The 22,768-nt window shown below is 40.6% G+C and overlaps 1 protein-coding gene across 9 annotated transcripts in view; it reads right to left on the reverse strand.

Annotated features, from left to right (window-relative positions):
* Window positions 1-6,174: 6,174 nt before the first annotated feature.
* HIVEP2 (HIVEP zinc finger 2) overlaps window positions 6,175-22,768 on the reverse strand; it is a 218,688-nt gene continuing 202,094 nt past the window's right edge. For all 9 annotated transcript variants that reach the window (XM_024997038.2, XM_059889915.1, XM_024997037.2 and 6 more), the window contains 4 exons: window positions 21,945-22,120; window positions 17,033-17,134; window positions 15,364-16,259; window positions 6,175-8,664 (listed from right to left, as the gene is read on the reverse strand). In XM_024997038.2, coding sequence (XP_024852806.1) covers window positions 7,840-8,664; window positions 15,364-16,259; window positions 17,033-17,134; window positions 21,945-22,120 — 1,999 coding nt within the window. In that variant the 3' untranslated portion in view covers window positions 6,175-7,839. The remainder of the gene's footprint in view (window positions 8,665-15,363; window positions 16,260-17,032; window positions 17,135-21,944; window positions 22,121-22,768) is intronic.

Consider the following 22,768-nt stretch of genomic DNA (forward strand, 5'->3'; position numbering starts at 1 on the left):
TTAGACTCTGCTTTTTCCTTAGACACTGCTTTTTTTTTCCCTTAGACTTTTACTTTCAAAGATGAAAGACGTTATTTTTTTTTTATCCTGGACCCCCAATGTTATAAAGAGAAACAAATGATGATCTATATTTGTTCTATTTGTGAATTCTCCATTATTGGTTCTTGTGGTTTGGTTCTCTTACACCAAACTCTAGAAATGCAATATACAGTAAATTGTCTTATATAATGCAACCAGAATTAGTAGTTGATTGCTTGATTTTAAAAAGTCAAAGGAGTACATGACTGATGCTGAGATGTTCTCTCATTAGTCATTGCCAGGCCAGGATGCTTGGGGCTGGTGCACTGGGATGACCCAGAGGGATGGTATGGGGAGGGAGGAGTGAGGAGGGTTCAGGATGGGGAACACATGTATACCTGTGGCGGATTCATTTTGATATATGGCAAAGCCAATACAATATTGTAAAGTTAAAAAATAAAATTAAATTAAATTAAAAAGTCAAAGGATTATAAAAGTTAATAATTACACCTTTAAATATTTCCTTTTAACTTAGTTAAAAACGCTCATACATTTATCTTCTTTTAGCATATGGAAATGTACCATCTTTCTTTTGAGTATGAGTCTGTTGTTGTAAATCTAATCAGGTAGCTTAAATAAAACCCAACCATAATAAACTAAAATTCCAACTTTATTTAAAGAGGAGTGAGAATTCAAAGACATTCAAGAATCGGTTGGAGGGCAGAATCATTTTTAGTTTTTATTTTCTTTTTTGACTCTTTTATAGTTGTATCAACCACATATAATTCAATGACAAATTTTAGTGACTCATCTTTATTAAATCTTTCTAAAGCATTTAACTTTGTCGTCGTAAGTACTCTCCCTTTTTGTACTCATACTTCATAGTTTTATGGACATTTAAATTATGCAACTTCAATAATCCACAAAACTTGCATAAACTGGTTTGGGATTAAATTCAACCGCATGTAATTCAACTGGTAACAGCAAAAATGCTCAGATATATTGGGAACAGCTTTGAGCATTCAGCTTGGTTTGTGAAGAGAGTAAAGAAATGTTACTTTTATGATTTTATAGGTAGAAGTCAATTTGAAGACCTTTGAATATGTATGTAAAGTACTGTTTGCATGTTTGTAAATTTTACAAATCTATGTTATCACACTGAATAAACATAGTAATAGGGAGACTGCATGGATGACAATAATGTGATAGATATAGTAGTGATCTTGGTGTCTAACTTGGATTTGAACTTCATCATTTTAGTAACAGCAGACATAAAGTAGTAAAAAAGTAGTTACTGGCATCTTTTTTTTTTTTCAGGACTATAATTTTTTATTTTTTTATTTTTGTCTTCACCTCATAGCTTGTGGAATCTTAGTTCCTTGACTAGGGATCTAACCTGGGCCCTTGGCAGTGAAACTGCAGAGTGCAATCCACTGGATCACCAGGGAATTTCCTGGCATCACTTAAGTAGTAGTAATCTTCCTACCACACTATGGGTGAATTTATGTGTCAGCAACTATAATCAGAATAGACTTCTAGAAACTGTCAAATGCTTTGAAAAATCATTTCAGATATAAAGCTCAAAATGTTTGATTCTGTGATATTGAGGATGAGAATTTTAGAATAAATATGTACATTTCTGTCTGATGAATTTCTATTTATTTCCCCCAGCTTCAAACAGACCAGTGGTTCTTAATTGGGGCAGTATCACACGCATAAACACCCAGAGCCTTTTAGGAATATATGAAGACTTGTCCATTACTGCTATAATTGCAGGATATCATGACTGCAGTGTAACACTGACATTTAGTAGACCAGCTTCTGGGACGCTGAGGTCCCAGCAGTGTGTAGGACAGTTCTGGACAACTTGCTAATGTTCCTCCAGAGGAGATACTCATTTTTTTTTCTTTATCCCAGAGGAGACATTCATGAAAGTGAAAGATCTATTTAGATTTATGATTTATATGAATCTAGAATCTGTTTTATTTTAAAGACAAACTGGGGATGGAATAGATCTTTAATAAGTCGTTTCTGCTATAAGAAGTGTTTCTAAAAATCATCATGCTATGCAAAATCATGCCAAAAAACACAGGGCTTATGAGAAAAATGCAGTTAGGGACACTATACTCAACACATAAATAAAAAGATGGAATCCCAATAAAAATAGCAGCATAGTTTTATACATGGTAAATGGTTAAGAAATATACAAGAACTACAATAAGTACTGGGGGGAAGAAGCCCCTAAAGTTCACTAGTGGAAGTGGGTAACAGAGGAGTCCATCTTTGTGAGTAATTGTGAGGTGGTGGAGGGTTATCTGAAACTGGATGGAAAGCCATAGCCCCATTCACTACGTGTCCAGGTGTGATGAAATGAAGTAGCTGATCTGTGTCTGGTGTGTTAAGTTGCATGTGTGTGTACTCCTGAACATGGATCATTCAGAAGAAGTGCACTTCTCTGGGTCTGCCCAGTGTTTCTCGCAGAAAATGTCCTGCATAATCAGCAAATGTATTATGTTTAGATTGTTCCTTAATATATCAACTGCTTTGGAACAAATTTGAAAGCAAATGTTAGAGGAGAACTATGACTTGTTCTAGGAAGGCAGCTACCATCAAGAAAAATGTTGGTTTTGTTTTGTTTGGAATTTTCCAAGATTTGTTCACCATTTCAGAACATCATATCCTTTGGGCAATAAGAGTTGTGGTCCGTGAACTCCCAACACGATGCACTGATATGAGCCTGCATTGGCAGCTGTCATATTCCTGGTGATCTGTGTAGAGGTGCAGGTACCAAACAACGTCATTAGATCTTCTACTGTAACCTTTAACTGGAATAAAGAGCATTTATCTAGTGAATAAAGTAAGAAAATTGCCTTAGAGATTACATTTCTGTCATTTCTCCCTTTACATATGGCTAGAATATTATATTGAAAAATTTGAAATGTTATGTAAAGGCCAATTATGTTATATAAAAGGGGCATGATAAAACATGTATCAGGAAACGAGAGTGGCACTGGGTTTAATAGCACTGTGGACCCCTGATATAGAGAAACTTTAAAAAATAAAAAAGAAAGGGAAGGTGGCATATTTAGAGTATCCATGAATAGATGAGAGGATTAAATGGGATATTCTTGAACATATGATAGGTTTAAATAAATGGTTGGTGGTATCATTACTATTTTTGATACCGTATTAGAAGACCCACATATCCAGTCACTCCTTGAATCTTTCCTTATGGATGCCCCACAGGGACCCCAAACTCAGGAGACCAGGGTCACCAAACTCGGTAACTGCCCATTACTCCCCCAAACCTGCTCCCATCTGGATTTAGCCTTGTAGTGAAAAGGCGTCATGTTTAACCCAGTAGTAGCCAGCTAGCCATGGAGCATTATATGTGACTCTTCTCTTTTCTGAGAGGCCTATATCCAATAAACTCCCTTTCCCGTAAATTCTAGTCCCTCTGCATATTTCAAACCTATCTGTTTTTCTCTATCCTGACTACCACCACAGTATTTCAGGCTACCCTCATCTCCTATGGAAATAGCCTCCGAGCTAAGCTCAGTTTCCTCTCTTACCTCCTCAGATCTCTCCTTTCTTCACCATCATCCAAGAGAAACACAACAAGACATATATGCAATTTTCAATTTTCTGGACCAACATTTAGAAAAGGAAATGTGAGCCATCAATTTTAATAACAATTTATTTAACTTACGATATCCAAATGCTAATCATGTCAACTGTAAAAGACATGTGGCCTCCTCCTTTTGCCATGTCTTCAAAGTCTGGCATGTACTTTGTATTTATAGCACTTATCACTTTGGACCAGCCACATCTCAAGTACAATTTGAGACGATGTTATGCTGTGCTATGAGACTCAGTATATACTCTCTGGTAACCAGGTCTGACAATGTGACTGGGCTTGAGTTGAACTGGGAAATACACTACAGTCCATCCCTTTACACCTTGGAGAAGGAAATGGGAACACACTCCAGTGTTCTTGCCTGAAAAATCCCATGGACAAAGGAGCCTGGTGGGGTACAGTTCATGGGGTCGCAAAGAGTCGGACAAGACTGAGCAACTGAGCACATCCTTTTACAAATAGGGTTCCATAAGAAGAGTAAGTCCTGATGCCCTAAGACATCCTATGTCATGAATTAACTTCTCTCCTATGAGAGTCCTCAAACTTCCTCTTTCTAGCTCTCCAAACACATACACCTTGAGGGATTTCATCCAGTTAAGGCTCAGCTACCATTAAGTGACAAGAAGGGACAAATCAGCCTCCAGTTTGGGCCTTTCTTGAGACACATTCCTTATGAACTGTAGTGGGAAGCTCATTTCCTTACCTGCTTCTCCAAATATAGTATAAATCCAGGCTTTTTCTTGGTTAGCAAGACCACCTCTTTCCACTGCCCTGGTTAAAACTCTTTAGGTCATCTTTAGGTCCTCCATCTCTCTCTCCCCCGACAGCAAATCAGTCACTAGTTATGATCAATTCCTTTTCATTAAGCAAAACTGTCCCACCTCTACTGGAATGTAAACTTCATGAAGGCAAGGACCTGCTGTGTTTTGCATAGTACCGTGCACCTAGCACACAGAACAGTGTCCCAGTGGCCATGGTGAAGTTTATCTATTGAATAAGTCAATAAATTGTTAGGATGAGACCTGGGACCTGGGACTGTTTGCTCCAGTGCTTGCACCTAAGCAAACGTCTCCTTGAGCGATGAAATACAATGAAGTTATAAAGGACTAAAAATAGACAGTTGGGACAAATTATGGAGAACAAGGTGCAGAAAGACCAAGAAGCCCAATGGTCACTTCTGAAGAGCTGGGACAAAAGCAGGGATTTGGGAGCCAAAGCAGAGTACTGGGCATACCCTCTGTACATGACCACGGAAAGGGTGGGCAAACCAACTAAGCCACCACTCCAGCCCGCCCCCTGGACCCACACCTACCCTCGCCTCGTACAAGGTACCAGCTTGCTCCCTCCCAGCAAGCGGACAAGCACAGGCACCTGCTGGTTCTTCTCACTTCTCTGTGCTGCAGCAGGCGTCCCCAGTGAAACCTTGCCAGGATTTCTTGTCTGAACTCAGCAATTTCTATTGATTAAGAAGGCCAAGAACCCTGGTTGGTAATGCTCCAGGACCACCTCTGCAAAGAAGCCTGCTCCATCCCTCCTTCCATTCTCAGCAGGGTGGTTGCTCCTTTGTGATTGCAAAATACATCAAATGTACCATTATTTTAGCACTAATAGCATACTGCACACATTTATTCACATATCATTTCTCTATTTGGTCTCCTTGATGGCAGGAATACTCTTATCCACCCTAAATGCGCATTATAGCACCCAGTTCATAGTAGGGATTCAAAAACTGTTTTATGAGCAAGTGAATACATGCAATGAATCAGAGGAAGAAGCAGAGCATTTGATTTGACCTGGGATCACACACACACACACACACATAAGTGAGGAGTAAAACACACAAATCACCCTATGCAATTAAATGTTTCAAGGATTCTTCTCTGTGAGAGATGGATATTAGGCTGGCCATGGTGGCCTTTAAATCACCTTTGTAAAACATAGTTTTAAAGAGACAGCCTGGCTTATAAAACATCATAGGTAAGTTGTAAATCTGCCAATTTGAGATTTCTGGAATGGAAATACTCATAGATTTTTACCTTTAATGAGCTACTTCCATTATTTAAGATTCTACTCTTTTGTAATAAAAGAACTGTGATTTGTGGATATTATATGGTGTATTGGTTTCAGTTGGCTTTTACCTTCAGTCATTTCAGCAAAAATCAGGAGGCTTCCCGGGTAGTAGAATTTCAGACATGTATGCATGCTGAGAGGGAAGCAGAGGGGAAATGATGATTTGATTTCTTCACGACTCTTTTCAGACACCCATTGCCATGTCCAGGTTCTAAGGACTCCATTTCTAGAACTCACACTGTGCTGACCACTCTCTGTTCTAATCAGGTGACATGCTGAAGCCAACGACTGCCTTCTCACTTGTTCAAGGCATTCATACTCTGCGCAGCCTGGGATGGGCAGAGCCTAGGAGTGAAAAGCACAGATGGCATGTTGGTAGCATCAACATTTCTCCAGCAACAAAATTGGGAAATCAAAATGTCAAACAACACATAAAAACTAGACACCTCAAGCATGTAATCGTATATTTATTTCTCTTTTTAAAGAACACTCCTTAATGTAATTCAATATACAAACTTGGTTTCACAGAATTATAATCCACTATATAGCACAAAGATAACCCAGATTGTGTGTGTGTGTGTGTGTGTGTGTGTGCACACACGTGTTTGTGTGTGCCCACGTATTGTACCCCTTCCCTTCCTTCCACTCTTCGGAACCTACAAACAAAGGCTCTGCCCATCGTCAACGCTAACCAAAGCCCATTCTGAATGTTATATACAAAAGACAGCATCCTCCCACAAGTTCTTTCCCCTGGTAAGCTTCTTTTCCATTACCCCTGAGATAGCCAGGGGTCTGACACTCTTCCCTTCTGCAGTAGGGTCAAGTGGCTTCCCCCAGAGCTGATGTCAACCCTGTTACCGTGCAGACTGGCTGACGGGAAAGGCTGGGGAGCAGGTCCCCACGCCCTTCCCCGCTTCCACACCCACCTCTCAGTCCAAGCGCGACCCCTCCGTAGTAGCCTTAGTTCCAGTCACCATCTCGTGCAGCAAGAACCAAGGAGATTGTTAAGCCCAGGTCTTCTCCACGGGCAGCGCACAGCACTGCCTGCCAAGCCACCGGGCCGGCCGATAACCAAGCTCAACACAGTCCCGTGTGCTTTGTCACTTTAATTTTTAAAGACACCCTAGCATAGGTCTGTGGCAACCTAGTGTCCAACTGAGTTACATAAAATTGTACCAGTGATGCACTTGTACATATTTACATGGGGCGGAATGTTTTCCCATATTTTTAGTTGAGTATATAGATCAACATGTTCACATAAGACCAAATACTTTTAATATTATTTATAACTGATTTATAAAGCTTTGAAAAAACTCACAATAGCACATTGTTTACTTTAATGCTTTACGGTACTATCAGTTTAAAATCACAATCAGCACTTAAGTTATAGTCAATCCAGCAAACAAGAGACAAAAAAATTTACAAGAGTTAAGAACTGACTGATACATCCTTTATCTTTTTTTTTTTTAACTAATGCATAAGTGCAGAATAAGATACTCTAGTTTAAATATCTTGTTTACAATATACATTTTTTGTTCTAGTTACGCAACAGTAAACCCCATGCTTCACATAGAAAAGCAATCCACAACATTAAGAAAAAATGTACAATTTATGAAACAAAGTAAATAAATATTAGTATTACAGAATCAGAGCTGTACATAAAAGCTGTTCAGTTTTAATCATATAAAAATATGTTTTAGTGCAACCTCACATATATATTGATGCTGTTTTGCTTTACATCATTTAGATCCAAGTGTCCAAAAAAGGAAAGAAATTACATTTATTACAAAGCAGATACACAAATTCTAAAATATGTACAAATTACTGCTAAAAAATGCTTATAAGAATATAAGCAAAGTAAAGAAAAGGCACAAACATCTGTACAATTTTAAAAGTACCAGACCCAATAGGTTAATTTCAAATTTTGTTTTGGTCAGGCTCATGATGACTTGTTAATTTACCTAATTCTTTTGATATAACAAAAGTATATATAATAGCAAACTACCAGTAACTTAGGACAGGCATGCTATAAACTTGATTACCTCTATTTCTAGAAAAACGAAAACAAAAACAAATGGGAAAATGTGGAAATGAAAGTCTCCATGCATCTTAGATCAATGTAGTTGACTCTTTTCTGAAGCCGGTTCCTTGCCTGCCTCTGTGCTTGAAGGTAATTCCTTGCTCTCTTGAAAGCCTGACTGTTGGTCATCCAGACAACTCTTGCTGTAAAACGTGGAGTGGGCGAATGCAGTCTGGGATGTACCAAAATTGTCCTTTTCGCCATCATGCAAGTCAGGGTGGGAAGCTGAGGTACAGGGCTGACCTGGCTCAGGTCCACTAAAGTGTCTAATGCTAGCCTGTGCACTTTCCAAGGGTTTCTGATGAGGCGCCTGCCCCCGAGCTGACTGATCTGCCCCAAGCAGAGCGGCCTCTTCTGTGGCAATCCGGAGGGAGGCGATGGCTTTTGTGCAAGTCTGTATGTTTTCCTCCTGTTCCCGCTCTGTGGCATTTAGGCTGTCTTCTGAAGTGCTCTGTTTCATCAGGAGCCGCGGAGAGGAGGGCATGCTAGGTGGACCAGATGACTGGGGAGCGTAAGGCGACCGCTTCCCGTGCTGCTTCGAAACTGCGTAGGGATCCTTGGCGAAGGAGTCCCCTGAGGCTCCCCTCTTCTCCTCGGAGCCCTCCATTGGCAGAGGCAATGTGGGTGGAGGGTGTAAACCGGAAAGGGCCGGCGGTATGGAGTGAACCATTTGGATCCCACCAACTGGCACCATGGGGATAGGAGCTCGCACTTGTTGCTGAGAGTGGAGTGGAAGATGACTGAAGACATAGTCATTAGGACCCTCAGGGAAAAGGCTGGAGCCTGGATGTTCATAAGCACCTTCTTGGTCTCCATAGAGACTGAAGTAAGGAACCTGAGGTAATCCTCTTCTTAAATTCTGCATCGGGGAAACAGAGAGACAACACTTAGGACCCAGCATGCCTCACGTTTAGGTCAAGCTGTTTCATTCATTCACTCACTCACTCACTCATTCCTTTAAAACACGTGAAGACTCCCTAATCTTTCTATCACTCTTTGATTTCTCAAGACAAAAGAGGTTTGCTCCGCAGTCTTTTAGGATTCTTGAATGAAGCAGGTAGGTCTGTGAAAGTTGCTTTTGTTGTTAAACAGGAATGTGATAAAACCTGCAGTGTGTTTTCCACTAGGTACAGAGACACGGTCCAGCTCTGGTGTTTTTTTTTTTTTGTAAGACAGAATGAAAAGAAAATAATGGATAATTACCAGAAAAACTTTACTGAGCCAAAAAACACTAATAACAAGTTTTTAAATCCAAAAGAAAGTTAAACGATTACCATCTGTTTATATACTGGGCAGATTTTTAATATTTTTCTTAAGTGTTGATGAATATAAATGGAGTGACAAGCTTGAAAATTAGCTCTCTTTTTTTTCTTTTTTAGTCTTTTACAGAACAGATAACAAAATGGTGGTGATACACAAACTGGTCCCTCCAATGTGCAAGACACTGCTCTAAAGAAATAGATTTCTGCTCAGGAGGCATCGAGGCAGAAGATCAGCACCAGCATCTCCATCAAACCGTAATTCAAGGCCAGATTTTGTATGAAAACTATGCATCAAAGTAGTTAATGTTAAGTATTTCAAATAGTTATAATTTATAATAGACTATGTGGCTGGGAACCAGAAATAACTGTATTTTAATTTTTCTGTGTTATTATTTCCACTTAAAAATCTTCTTGGCAATTAATAAATTAGGACATTTAAGGTTTTGGGCCAGAAATCCAGATTTCATGGTCCCAGTCCTGAAAACGGAGAACCCATTTTGTATAATTGTTTCTATAGCAAAACCTACCCTAACTGTGAGATTATCGGGTTTAAATGAGATGACGAAGCTTCAATTAATTGAGATTCATCCTTTTAATGCATGCATGGTTAGTCACTCAGTCATGTCTGACTCTTTGTGACCCCATGGACTGTACCCCGCTAGGCTCCTCTGTTCATGGGATTCTCTAAGCAAGAATACTAGAGTGGGTTGCCATTTCCTTCTCCAGAGGATCTTCCCAACCCAGGTATTGAACCTGTGTCTCCTGCATTGCAGGCAGATTCTTTACCACTGTGCCATCATTCTAAGAATGTTTCAGGTCAAAAATGCAAGGTGTGCTCTATACCATTAATGATTCATCCAGTTCTAATTAGATTGTGAGACCAGGTTAGGAATGATAAATTATCCATCATTTCTGCTACTCTGTACCATTCTTGGCCCTTACCCTGTTCTAGGCTTCATCTTATTCAAGCCAAAAACAAATGACTTGTGCTGAAAGTGCAGGAGAAATCATGTAAACATCAATCCTCATAAGCTAAGGACCTCATAAGCTAGGTAAGGGGAGAATTCTGTGGTATGAGAAAGAAATCATTAAATACTACTAAAAAAATCCCTCTTGCATTTATCTGCTCTGGTTTAAAAAAGGCATGTTTACTTCATCCAACACTAGGTAAGGTGGAAGATCATAATGCCTACAATAACCACCTGTGAATGTAACCAAATCAATCTTCTTTGGATCACAACGATCACAGATGTAAAGTTTGAAATAAAACATAGTTTGGCTCTTTTTCCATCTTGCCTCTGGTTGCTATTCTGTGATGTCCACGGTATATACCTAATCAGAATGGGGGTTTGTGAGGCAGCCAAAGACAGAGCTGTCCTATTTCATAAGATCTCTGACTCAAGTCCAACAAAGCGAGTGATGAAGTGTCCTCTAAAAATAGGATGTATTCAATCTGTTCAAAAGCCAATAGAATTTTGTGTTAAGAATACAAGTGTTATATTCAGACTTTTACTGACCAGACATTAAATGATTACAACCACAGAAGCAAGTGTACAATTCCTATCATGTAACCACTTCCATGGCTCCGGATACTGCCAAGCCTTTCACATACTCTTTGTCCTCAGACTCACCCCTTCTTCACCTTCCAAATAACTCTCCAAAAGATTTTTCTACTCAAATTTTTACTTCATTTGCAACCTTATCTTGTTTTACAATTTGAGCCTTACCATTTTAATATGAATAAACTCCCATCTTACTTAAAAATCTTGACACAGAAATATGAATAATGAATGCCTGTGTGGGTTGTGCTAAGTGTATGCATATGTGTGTGTATATCTATCTGTATCCTATGTACCAAATATTTACCCCAACTCATCTTTTCAACAGTGTCAGTAGGTCCTCTGGAAGCAAAGGATAAGAAGGAGGTAGAGGTACAGGAGTTCCGGCTGGGGTTGGTGATGGGGGAGCAGGGATATAAGGTATGTGGCGCTAACAGGGAGAGGAAGCAGGGGGTCAGCTGGAACTGATCCAGGCTCAGCCACTGATAGAGGCTGCAGGGGAGAACGTGGCCTTGGCTTGAAAACGGAGGTCTATCCTGAAGGTTCGAACATCAGGAGGCTGTTAGCTCACTACATTCCTTACAGCTGAATGGTAAGTTCCTTCAAGGACAGAAGTCTACTTGGCCCACCTCCCTGGCTGCCACAAACAGATGAAAAAACTGCCCAAGAGGTTAAGTGACTTGCCCAAGACCACACAGAGAGCAAGGGCTGGAACCAAGTCATGGCGCTTGTTCTAGACAGTGTCCACGGACGCTCTGCACTGAGGACCAGGACGCACTTTCTTTGTCTCCTCGCTATTTATCTACCAAAACTTTAAAAGTGGAAAAGGAACAATTCTTGTTTAAAAAGGATGAGGCCAGAAACCATACAATTTTTCCACCATCATCACTGAGCCACATATGATTAAACCCTCAAAAAATATTTACTGAACGAATGAATAAAAGACTTTCTCTCTTCCTCTTCCTTCCTTTCTTCCTTCTGTCCTTCTTCCCTCCCTCCTTTCTTCCCTCTCTTTATTTCTTCTTTGCTTTTCTCTTTATCTATCCATCCATCTACCTATCTACCTACCTACCTAGCATCTATTTTAAAATGAAAATTAACCAAAGGACACTAGAGCAGAAATAGAAGGGTTCTAGAATCTCAGTGACTGCATATCATCTCCTCCAAACTTGCTCCCTGGAACCTACCACTACAGGCTGAAGCAGATAACGAGTGTGCCATGCTTGGCTACCAGGTCCTTTCAATGCCAGAGTAACTGCCCTGTGAGCGCTTGGTCAATGTTAAACCACAGGTATTGCTAACAGAATTTCTATCAAAAATAATTATCTTTAGGGTTATTCCAATTTAATACGTTCATACATAAGACGGCTGGATAGCATCATCTGCTCAATGAACATGAGAGTCCGAGCAAACTCTGGGAGATAGTGAAGGACAGGGAAACCTGGCATGCTGCAATCCATGGGGTCACAGAGAGCTGGACACGACTTAGTGACTGAAGAAGAACAACATACATTCTTCAGAGAGAGGGAAGCACTCATCTACTACAGCAGTCAGGAGAAGTACTCCTTAAAGGATCACTGATTCTTTTTCACAATGAGAATCTTGTCCATACATCATAGAAAGACAAAAATTCTCTGCTGCCCCTCAAAAACAGAGTGCTAAAGCATCAAATGGGAAGCATCAGAGACCAAGCGTCCCTGCTTAAGGAAGGATTCCAAGGGCTATTCTTTCCTATCACATGAGCAAAGTAGCATGTTAAGAACTGTCTACAGAGAATTAAACTGGGTAATAGAGCAAAAGCTCAACACTTGGGCTTCATAAATGGTAAAGTTCAACAATTTTGTTAAATATCCAGGTGAACTGGTATGAAAAAAAAATACAAATTCAATCACTAATAAAACCAATCTCTTTTCAACAACAACTTTCTGGGCAGAGATCCAAAAATTAGATGAAGTCTTTAAGTCCACTTCTTTGCTTCCTTTGCCCAAAGTGACTGTGAGTTGCTATTATTTTTTAATAACAATACTGTGTTGGCACCAAAGCATTATTTTTTATGCCTACAGATGACTGGATATACTCCAACATCTCCCAAATATCAGAGTTTTGACCCACTAGGCCAATTAGAATGGGGGAGCCTCAGCTCACACACTCCACAGCACCATTGGGTCTAACCAGAGATCAAACTGGCAATATCCATTCGATCATAGAAAAAACAAGGGAATTCCAGAAAAACATCTACTTCTGCTTCATTGACTATGCTAAAGCCTTGACCGTGTGGATGGCAACAAACTGTGGACAATTCTTCAAGAGATGGGAGTACTAGGCCACCTTACCTGCCTCCTGAGAAATCTGTATGCAGATTAAGAAGCAACAGTTAGAACCGGACATGGAACAATGGACTTGTTTAAGTTGGGAAAAGAGTACATCAAGGCTGTAATTATTACTCTGCTTATTTAACGTATATGCAGAGTACATCATGTGAAATGCCAGGCTGGATGAATCACAGGCTGGAATCAAGATTGCCAGGAGAAATATCACCAGTCTCAAATATGCACATGACACCACCTTAATGACAGAAAGCAAAGAGGAACTAAAGAGCCTCTTGATGAAGGTGAAAGAGGAGAGTGAAAAAGCTGGCTTAATACTCAACATTAAGAAAACTAAGGTCATGGCATCCAGTCCCATCACTTCATGGCAAATAGATGGGGAAAAAATGGCAACAGTGACAGACTTTATTTTTGTGGGCTCCAAAATCACCGTGGATGGTGACTGCAGTTATGAAATTAAAAGACGATTGCTCCTTGGAAGAAAAGCCATGACAAACCTAGACAGATTACTAAAAAGCAGGGACATCACTTTGTCAACAAAGGTTCATCTAGTCAAATCTATGGTTTCTCAAGTAGTCATGTACAGATGTGAGAGGTGAACCATATAGAAGGCTGAGCACCAAAGAACTGATGCTTTTGAACTGTGGTGCCCGAGAAGACTCTTGAGAGTCCCTTGGACTGCAAGGAGATCAAAGCAGTCAATGAAATCAACCCTGAATATTCACTGGAGGGACTGATACTGAAGCCAAAGCTCCAATCCTTTGGCCACCTGTTGCAAAGAGCTGACTCATTGGAAAAGACCCTGATGCTGGGAACAGCTAAGGGCAGGAGGAGAAGGGGACGACAGAGAATGACATGGCATCATCAACTCAATGGACATGAGTCTGAGCAAACTCTGGAGATAGTGAAGGACAGGGAAGCCTGGTGTGCTGCAATCCATGGGGTCACAAAGAGTCAGACACGACTTAGTGACTGAACAACAAATACCAGAAAAAGCATTTTCCACCCCAGATGTGGTATTCTGGTATGAAAGTGACTTCTCACTCTATCCTTCAATAGCATGAACTTCAGAAGAGCCCTCCTTTCTACTTGGTACCACTAAGACTCAAAAACCTGAGGAAATGCCCCTCTTTTTCTTAGCTGGCTAATTTATTAGCTCAGCAGCGAAGTTATGTCTTGATTGCTATGCATGTTTCTACAGTCATTGTACCCTGAGGCTATGCTGGTGGCAGGCTTGTAAAGAGGGTCTTGGGGCTGGGGAGTAGAATGCAGCAGGGAGTTTTCCTAAAGCTCAAAATGTGAATCTAAGCATCTAATTCAGGATGGTGAAAAGAAGATGAGAGAGGGGAAGCTGATCACTAGGGCCGTGATAAGACGGCAGAGCTGACAGCTGGTAGTCTTCCTTGGCTGTGAAGGGCAGTGACGACCCACATGATGGAAATCCAGAGCAAAGAGAGAATGGCCACGAATAGAGCCCAGGAAACAAAAAGCACATTTAAAGTAGCCAAACTCCAAAGGTATCCTTCCTCTGTCTACGCTAGGTATGCTAGGTGCCTGCTTCTTTCGTTTTTTTTTTTTTTTCACACAAGTTGAAAAAGACATCAAGATCTATCATGTTGGTGAAGTGAGGCAGGGCTGATCCTCTTCTATGGATGTGCATTAAGCCCTACTGCCCACATTTCATTCATGATTGCTACTGTTGTTATCTTAATCTATAATGAGGGCGTCCACAGAAATCTCCTCTGATGCTTTCTCCCTTACCTCTTCCGACTGCCCACTTTGTGAGCTCACAATATCACTGAACAAGGGCTCTTGGTAACAGGAGGTGGTGGGACCAGCAAGAAAAGCAGGCATGTTCATGCCTTTCATTTATACCACAGGGTTCACTCTCCCCTTTCCTGGTCCCTTACTGGTTTCACACATCCACTCACTATCAGCAAAGTAATTAGTTTATTTAAAATTTTTTTTTGATTGAAAGTCAATGCTAATGCCTGAATCAGAATTTTCACCTGGTAGAGAGTTAGATAAATGATACCTAAATATCCCTCAGACTGTCTGTCTAGGCAGTCATGTCATTCCAAAGACTTTTTACCTTTTCCACTCATGCCAAGGTTTCAACTCCTGCCTATATATAATGAGTTAAGCTTAGAAAGCATTCGGAAAGATCTCACCTGTCATTACCAGATTGAAATGCTCTTCTCTGATGCAATACTACACTTGGGGTAACGCCATAGCCATGTGATTGACAATAGCATGTGATAAAAATGCCTTCCTGCTATTTTCAGTAACCAAGTTCACTCCTCCCCATGAGAGATACCCATGTCATAATAAATTTCACACCAGTGTGTCATCAAGAGGCTCCAATGAGCTTGGGCTTATATATTAGAAAGAGAAAACTAAGGATACTTACAGGAGGCCCCAATACAATTGGCTCTGCTTGCAAATACTGCCCCATGGACAATGGTGGGTTGTGGTATAAAGCCCTTCTGGGAGATGGTGCTCTTATGGTGGTCATGTATCTTCTCTCTCTCCTGGGAGAGAGGTCCCTCCTGGCCATGATTTCTTTCCCAGGTGACACTGGCCTCCTTGGGGACAGATGCCTTCTTGGCGAAACATCTCTCTGTGACATCTCTCTTCTCAAGGCAGCTTCCTTTCTTGGTGAAAGATGTCGCATGGGTGACAGATCTCTCCTAGGTGACAAATGTCTTCTGGGTGACAAATCCCCTTTGGGTATCAGACACCTCTTTGGTGAATTATCTCGACAGGGTGAAGAATCATATCCTGGAGAGGAATGGCGGCTGGAGGGTGAGAAGTCCCGTGGGGAGGAGCCCGGCTCTGAAGACAGCATGCAGTCTTCATCCATACAACTGGGGATGTCTAACCTGTCTTTGTCTGGTTCTGAGTCTGTACTTTTGCTCTGGAATAACCTCTGGTATTCTGTCATCTGAGTATCTTCACATGAGTCACTTGGTGTCATCAGCTGAGTAACCTGAATACTTGGCAACGTAACCAAATAGCTGATCAATGAAGAATGCCCCAGGGAGCTATCGGAAGGAACCCCGTGGGGCACAGCGCCAACATTCACCGGCAAGGAGGAGAATCTAGGAGGCTGGGGACTGGTGCTTCTTGATCTTGTTTTTGGTGTCAAATCTCCTTGGTCATCAAAGTCTTCATCATCTTCGTCGTCATCGTCATTATCATCTCCATCTTCACCATCCGATTCTTCAGCATCTGAGAACTGATGATCAGTTGAAATGCTGGACATGCTGTGCTTCTCACTTGCCTTGTGCAAATCTTCCATTGTTTCTGAAGCAATTGAACAAAGAGAGTGAACATCAAGATTCAAACAAGAAGGTTAGAAGCTCATTCAGATGCCATCTCTTTGCAAAAGCTTTCCTCAATCCTCTAGCCCCTAGAGGTGGTCATCTCTGAACTCCTATAACATGAGCACTTACCTCTGTGACACTGGTTGGTTCTTATCTTTTTATGTAGCTATCTGGTTTCATTCCCACCTACAATATGGCCTCCAGAGTAGGAACTTTTAGCTCAGGCATCACACCACTCATAGAAAACCCTCAATAAGTAGATACATAATGTTGTTAATGATGATATTAGAGGAAAAAGAAAAGCAAGAACCTGTCTCTACAAGTCAGGAAGTCCAGCTGATTCCCAGATTTTCTACTGAGGTTATTGGTGGACATTTTTTTTCTACTAGATTTCCTCTTGATCAAAAAAATAAGACATTAAAATGCTTTGCAAATTTCCCAAAAAGTATCATCATAAGATTTAAATCACCATTACAACTTAAATGCAATTAGATTTCCTTTATGGTTCTGTTCTAATAATGATAAAATTATTTTCACAGTAAGGCATTTCTACTTCTTCAGCCAAAACTGAAATGCATTTCTTTTCATTAAGTCTCAAGCAATTCAATGCGTCAGACTTCTCTTCTCTGTTTAGTATTTAGTAAAATGAAACGTGATCAGTTTTTTTTTTTAATACCTATATTTATTTTACCACCTTGGCCGCAAAGCTCCAGCATGCACAGTAAAGAGGTCAGTCAACTCAAGTGTGAATACCTGCTTCCTCGGTTTCGGTGTCATCGACTGATGTCATTGAGACTCCCAACTCCAGGCATTTCTTCATGTGTGCTTTAGATTTCATATGCTTCGTTAGGTTTCCTAGAAAATACAGCCAAAAAAAAAAAAAAAAGAGCAATTAATTGGTTACCAAAATGTGATGACTGCTCCAAAATTCAGTGTGAAATGAACTAACTTGAGATAACACAAATTTGTTCCCACCCCCTGCTCCTTGCCTCAAACTTAAGAGGAACAATTTGGCTTCTGAAGATATGAACCCCCTGACAGCTTCAGCCCATTCTCAGGCTGTCTTTGTTCTAGACCTGTGGAAGTCTAGGCTCATATTATTTCAAGTGTAGACTCAAGTATGACTGAGAATCCCAGGCTTTTCTGGCTGAGAGAGGACCTAATACCTTTGGCCCAATTGGGTCTGCCTTCTTGGGCTCCACATCAAGAGGGTGACGCAAGCTGGGTCACACATCTCTGAGCAATTTCAGAATAAACTGTTGTAATCAACATAGTCCCTGGACCCCAGACCTTCTGTCATCAATCAGATACAGATTAAACTGGCAGGATGCTCACGTGTCAGAAGAAAAAATTAACACAAACTGATGTTGGGGCCAATCCTGTAAATAAATTCAAAGATCCAAACAAATATTTAGCTAACTACTTATTGGTAACATTAATCTTAGTATTTAGCTTCTATCTATCTGACATATATCAACAGGTTTATGACAGCAACTTCTAAAGTTCCAGAGCAGCAAAATTCCTTTCTTATTTACCTTGAAACTCCCACTGTTCTAAGAACAAAGAATGTATTATGATGGTGATACAGCTTCCCAGGTTGCTAGTGATAAAGAACATGCCTGCCAATGCAGGAGCCATAACAGACTCGGGTTTGATCCCTGAGTGGGAAAGATCCCCTGGAGTAGGAAATGGCAACCCACACCAATATTTTTGCCTGGAAGATCCCATGAACAGAGGAGCCTGGTGGGCTACAGTCCATTGGGTTTGGCTACAGTCCAAACACGACTGAAGCGACACAGCACAAGCCCAAACTCTTGCATCTTCCATACACAGATACTTATATATGCTGCTGCTGCTAAGTCGCTTCAGTCATGTCCCACTCTGTGCGACCCCATGGATGGAAGCCCACCGGGCTACCCTGTCCCTGGGATTCTCCAGGCAAGAACACTGGAGTGGGTTGCCATTTCCTTCTCCAATGCACGAAAGTGAAAAGTGAAAGGGAAGTTGCTCAGTCGTGTCCGAGTCTTAGCGACCCCATGGACTACAGCCTACCAGGCTCCTCCATCCATGGGATTTTCCAAGCAAGAGTACTGGAGTCGGGTGCCATTGCCTTCTCCGATAGTTATATATAACTGTCCCTTATGTATAGTATAAATGGTATAGTATAATGCCCTCTGTATCTGTAGGTTCAGAGTTCATAGATAAGGAGGGCTGATTGTATAATTATACATGTACCTAATTACGTATGTATGTGTGTTTCTATGTGTGCATGTTCAGTCGCTAAATTGTGTTCAACTCTTTGCAACCCCATGAATTGCAGCCCTTCAAGCTCCTCTGTCCACGAGATTTCCCAGGCAAAAATACTGGAGTGGGTTGCCATGTTCTCCTCCAGGGGATCTTCCCAAACCAGGGATTGAACCCAGGTCTTCCACATTGCAGGGGAATTCTTTACAATCTGAGCCACCAGGGAAGCCCCCAAAATACTGGAGTGTGTAGCCTATCCCCTCTCCAGGGGAACTTCCTGACCCAGGAATCAAACTGGGGTCTCCTGCATTACAGGCAGATTCTTTACCAGCTGAGCTACACGGAAAGCCCATTCCACATCATATATATAACTAATCAAAAGAAATTCAGGAACTAATTCAGCTATAAGGGCCCTGTTATCTTTGTTCTTTGACACTGCTTTAGTCACAGAGCAGCAAATGCTTTAAGAGTAGGCTCACTGAATCCAGGCAGAAACTCCAGCCTGCTAAAATAGTTTGTTCTTCTTGCAGGAGTTTTTGGCTTACTATTAATGTAATACATGAGCCACAACTCTAAACTGGGGCATGGTTGTTTATTATTTTGTTTATATTACTTTATTTTTTAATTAGGGGAAGTGAAGTCACTTAGTTGTGTCTGACTCTTTGCGACCCTATGGACTGTAGCCCCCCAGGCTCCTCTGTCCATGGGTTTTTCCAGGCAAGAATACTGGAGTGGGTCGCCATTTCCTTCTCCAGGGAATTTTCCTGACCCCAGGGATTGAACTCGGGTCTCCTGCATTTTAGGCAAACTCTTTACCATCTGAGCCACCAAGGAATCCTTAACATGTGGCTTATTGCTTATATACCTACAAATTTAATGTACTATTTTTGTAACTCCAAACATGGAAATATTTCTTGGCCCATATTGCTCTTACATACCAAAAAATTATGCCTCTAATTTTTCTAAAGATCTCAAAAATTCTTATGGACAAATTATCATGAGTTTCCGTGGTAGTTCAGCTGGTTAAGAATCCACTTGCAATGGAGGAGAACCTGATTCGATTCCTGGGTAGGGAGGTTCTCCTGGAGAAGGGATAGGTTACCCACTCCAGTATTCTTGGGCTTCCCTGGTGGCTCAGATGGTAAAGACTCCACCTGTAATGAGGAAGACCTGGGTTGGGAAGATCCCCCGGAGGAGGGCATGGCACCCCACTCCAGTATTCTTGCTTGGAGAATCGCCATGGACAAAAGAGTCTGGTGGGCTACAGTCCATGGGGTCACAAAGAGTTGGACACGACTAAGCACAGCACATGATTATCAAGAATTTAAAAATCTGTAAATTAATAGAAATCATCTGCTTCTGTAAGGGTGCAAATAATCTGTGTATGTGGATAGATGTGGAAGTTAGTTAAGTCCAGATAGTTTATTTAGATCTTCATATGTGTTTCTTCTCTTATATTTTTCTTTCTTCCTGTTTCAAGTAAGCACTCAGGCTTTGGGCTCTCATCCTCAGGGTAGGTTTATAGTTAGAAATCTGGCTCAGAAATGACCCTGCCCTGACTTTAGCTTATTGAAGTCTTGAACGTCTGAAGAATTAGAGCAAAGAGAAAGCAGCAAAATGGCAGGAAAGGGTGTCTGGAGAAGTGACACAGGCAAAGAGGAGGTACCAGTCCTGAAAGAGCACTCTGATTCTGTACTCAGATGATATGACAAGAGGCAGTTGGCTGGAAGTGAACATCGGCAAGGGGTTTCCCAGGATGATTTGCTCTTTTCAAGATCCTAAGACATTTGTATTTTTCCAAAGGGTGACAAGGAAACTCCGATAATTATCAAGAATAAATTATTTTCTGCTAAAACTCCAAGACAATAGCTCAGAGCCAAATATAGCATGATAGAAATATCTAGCCATGTGACATTTCCTCAGGTACAGTTTCAGGAGGCTATACCCAGTCAACTCACACGGCCAGGAAATATCAGTTGTAATGACCGGTGGATCAGCTTTATTTCTTAAAACCAAAGTTTATATATTTTTATGTCCTAGGGAGTCTCTTACTGAAGTTCTACATAAAAGGCTTGATTGTGCAAAAGTGGATGGTGTTTAAAGGACCTCATATTTATCTCCTTTGAAATGCAAATGAACATTCCCTCCCCCTTTTTGTGGCTTCAAAGAGGCATAATTATAATATAAATATCTTTTTAATAAAGAAAAAACAGATATGCTCAGAGGCAACACATTTACATTTCTGACAAACCAATAAAGACAATTTAGGATTTGGGGTATAAAAGAAAGTAGGTACACATTTCCCTACCAAAGATAGTTTTACTTGATATTTATTTTTCTTGATGGGTAGTGGAGCAGATTAATTAGTATGCAAATTAAAGTTAAAACATCAGAAAATGTTTGTGTAAGGTTAGTGGCGGGGTGTCTATAGGGTTCCATTAGTACTTCTACGTGTGTGCATGAGTGTGTGTATACTCAGTCATGTCTGGCTCTGCGACCCCATGGACTGTAGCCCACCAGGCTTCTCTGTCCATGGGATTTTCCTGGCAAGAATACTAAAGTGGGATACCATTTCCTCCTCCAGGGATCTTCCCGATCTGGGGATTGAACCCATGTCTCCTGCATACTTTGACAGTAAGTAGTAAAATATACTTCTATAGAAGTCAAATCATCTCTATTCCACAACTATTTGTATTCTGAAAACACTGAGTTTATGAATATTTTCATAATTTTACAAAATGATAGAAATATAACTGAAGCAACATTTTTGTATAAAATATTTTCAGGTAAGACTATCTGTTAAAAACAGACTTATTTTTTAAAGACAGAATATCATTTCAAGGCAAGTCTTAGTTTTATGAGATTAATAGCTGTGGCCCGAGAGTAAGAAATTGTCTCTGAGCTCATAAATACACAGAACACAAGCGATCAAATTTCTATACATAATTAATGCAAGTGTGGATGGAGAGGCCCACCCGGGACTCTGTGGGTCTCTACATTATTAATAATCTTGAAACTGACCATGGGCACATGTTTTCTTCCCAGCTGCTGCCTTGCTTTTCTAATGCCCCGAAATGGGTTGTCTCCCTGCAGAATTTCAATACTGGTGCAAAGATTCTCTAGACCACATAACATTTCCAACAAGAAGTAATAGCTATGCAGGCAATTCTTAGCCACTTCCTTCGAGACTACTAGCCTGGACCTAAGTCTATAGCTCTTACTTCAGTCATAAAAGGAGCCTCATTGTCTCATACATCCTCAGACCACTTACAGAAAGAAAACACATTTCATGAGTGTCACAGTTTCACAAAGAAAACCACCTAATTGTCTATGACAGTTACAAAACGGTATTCAGAATCTGGAACCGCCAGTAAAAAAAAGTTTTCCCTCTTTAAAAAAAAAAAAAAAATCAGACCTGTACCTTTTGTTTTGAAGGCGAAGTTACATAACTTGCATACATAAGGCCGGACATCAGTATGCGTGCGGATATGCTTTTTGAGCATGCTCGGTTTCTTACAGCGAATCCCACATTCTTCACAAATGTACTTTCCACGTCCACGTCCTCTGACATATACATAATCTTCATTTGATTTATATCTGTTAAAAGAGGGAAAATCCAGTGTGTTTCCAAATACTTTACATGATTCCAAATACTAACATGTTTCCAAATACATGTTATATATAAAATCAAAAGCTAATCACTTGCAAGACAAAATTTTAGATGGGTCTTTTACAATTATTCAACTTTATTTCTACAGAGCCAGTGAAATCTACGCAGTACTTGAAAGAACTTGGTAACAGATTAGGCATTGTAAACAAAAGGGAATTTTTTTCTATGTGGAGTTCAAAATGGAGTTGGCTCTTCCATGAAATGTGCCTATATGGACTCTGTATAGAAGTTCAAATGGGCTTATATAAGCCGCAAAGAGTTGCAGCACTGTGCGCCTTACTGCTTCCAGATTTGGATACCAAGAAACATCCAAAAAGTTATACTAGCATACTTAAACCATCACATATCACTTGTTAACATTACATCATCTAAGATGTGCATTCACAACACATATACTCCTCTAAATTGCTAGAATAAATATAACTGATTATAGAATTCTTCACTGCAAGTTTCTACTCTATTTTTACAATCCTGGCACGAGAGTCAGAAATTTCTAGCTTACACAGGCTGAGCTGAGCTCACCAACTGTTGCCTGCAGATTTGATCTGTTCTTCCCAAGGACCGTAATTCTGTAC

This window comes from Bos taurus, chromosome 9, assembly GCF_002263795.3.
Source record: "Bos taurus isolate L1 Dominette 01449 registration number 42190680 breed Hereford chromosome 9, ARS-UCD2.0, whole genome shotgun sequence".
Classification (NCBI taxonomy): Eukaryota; Metazoa; Chordata; class Mammalia; order Artiodactyla; family Bovidae; genus Bos; species Bos taurus.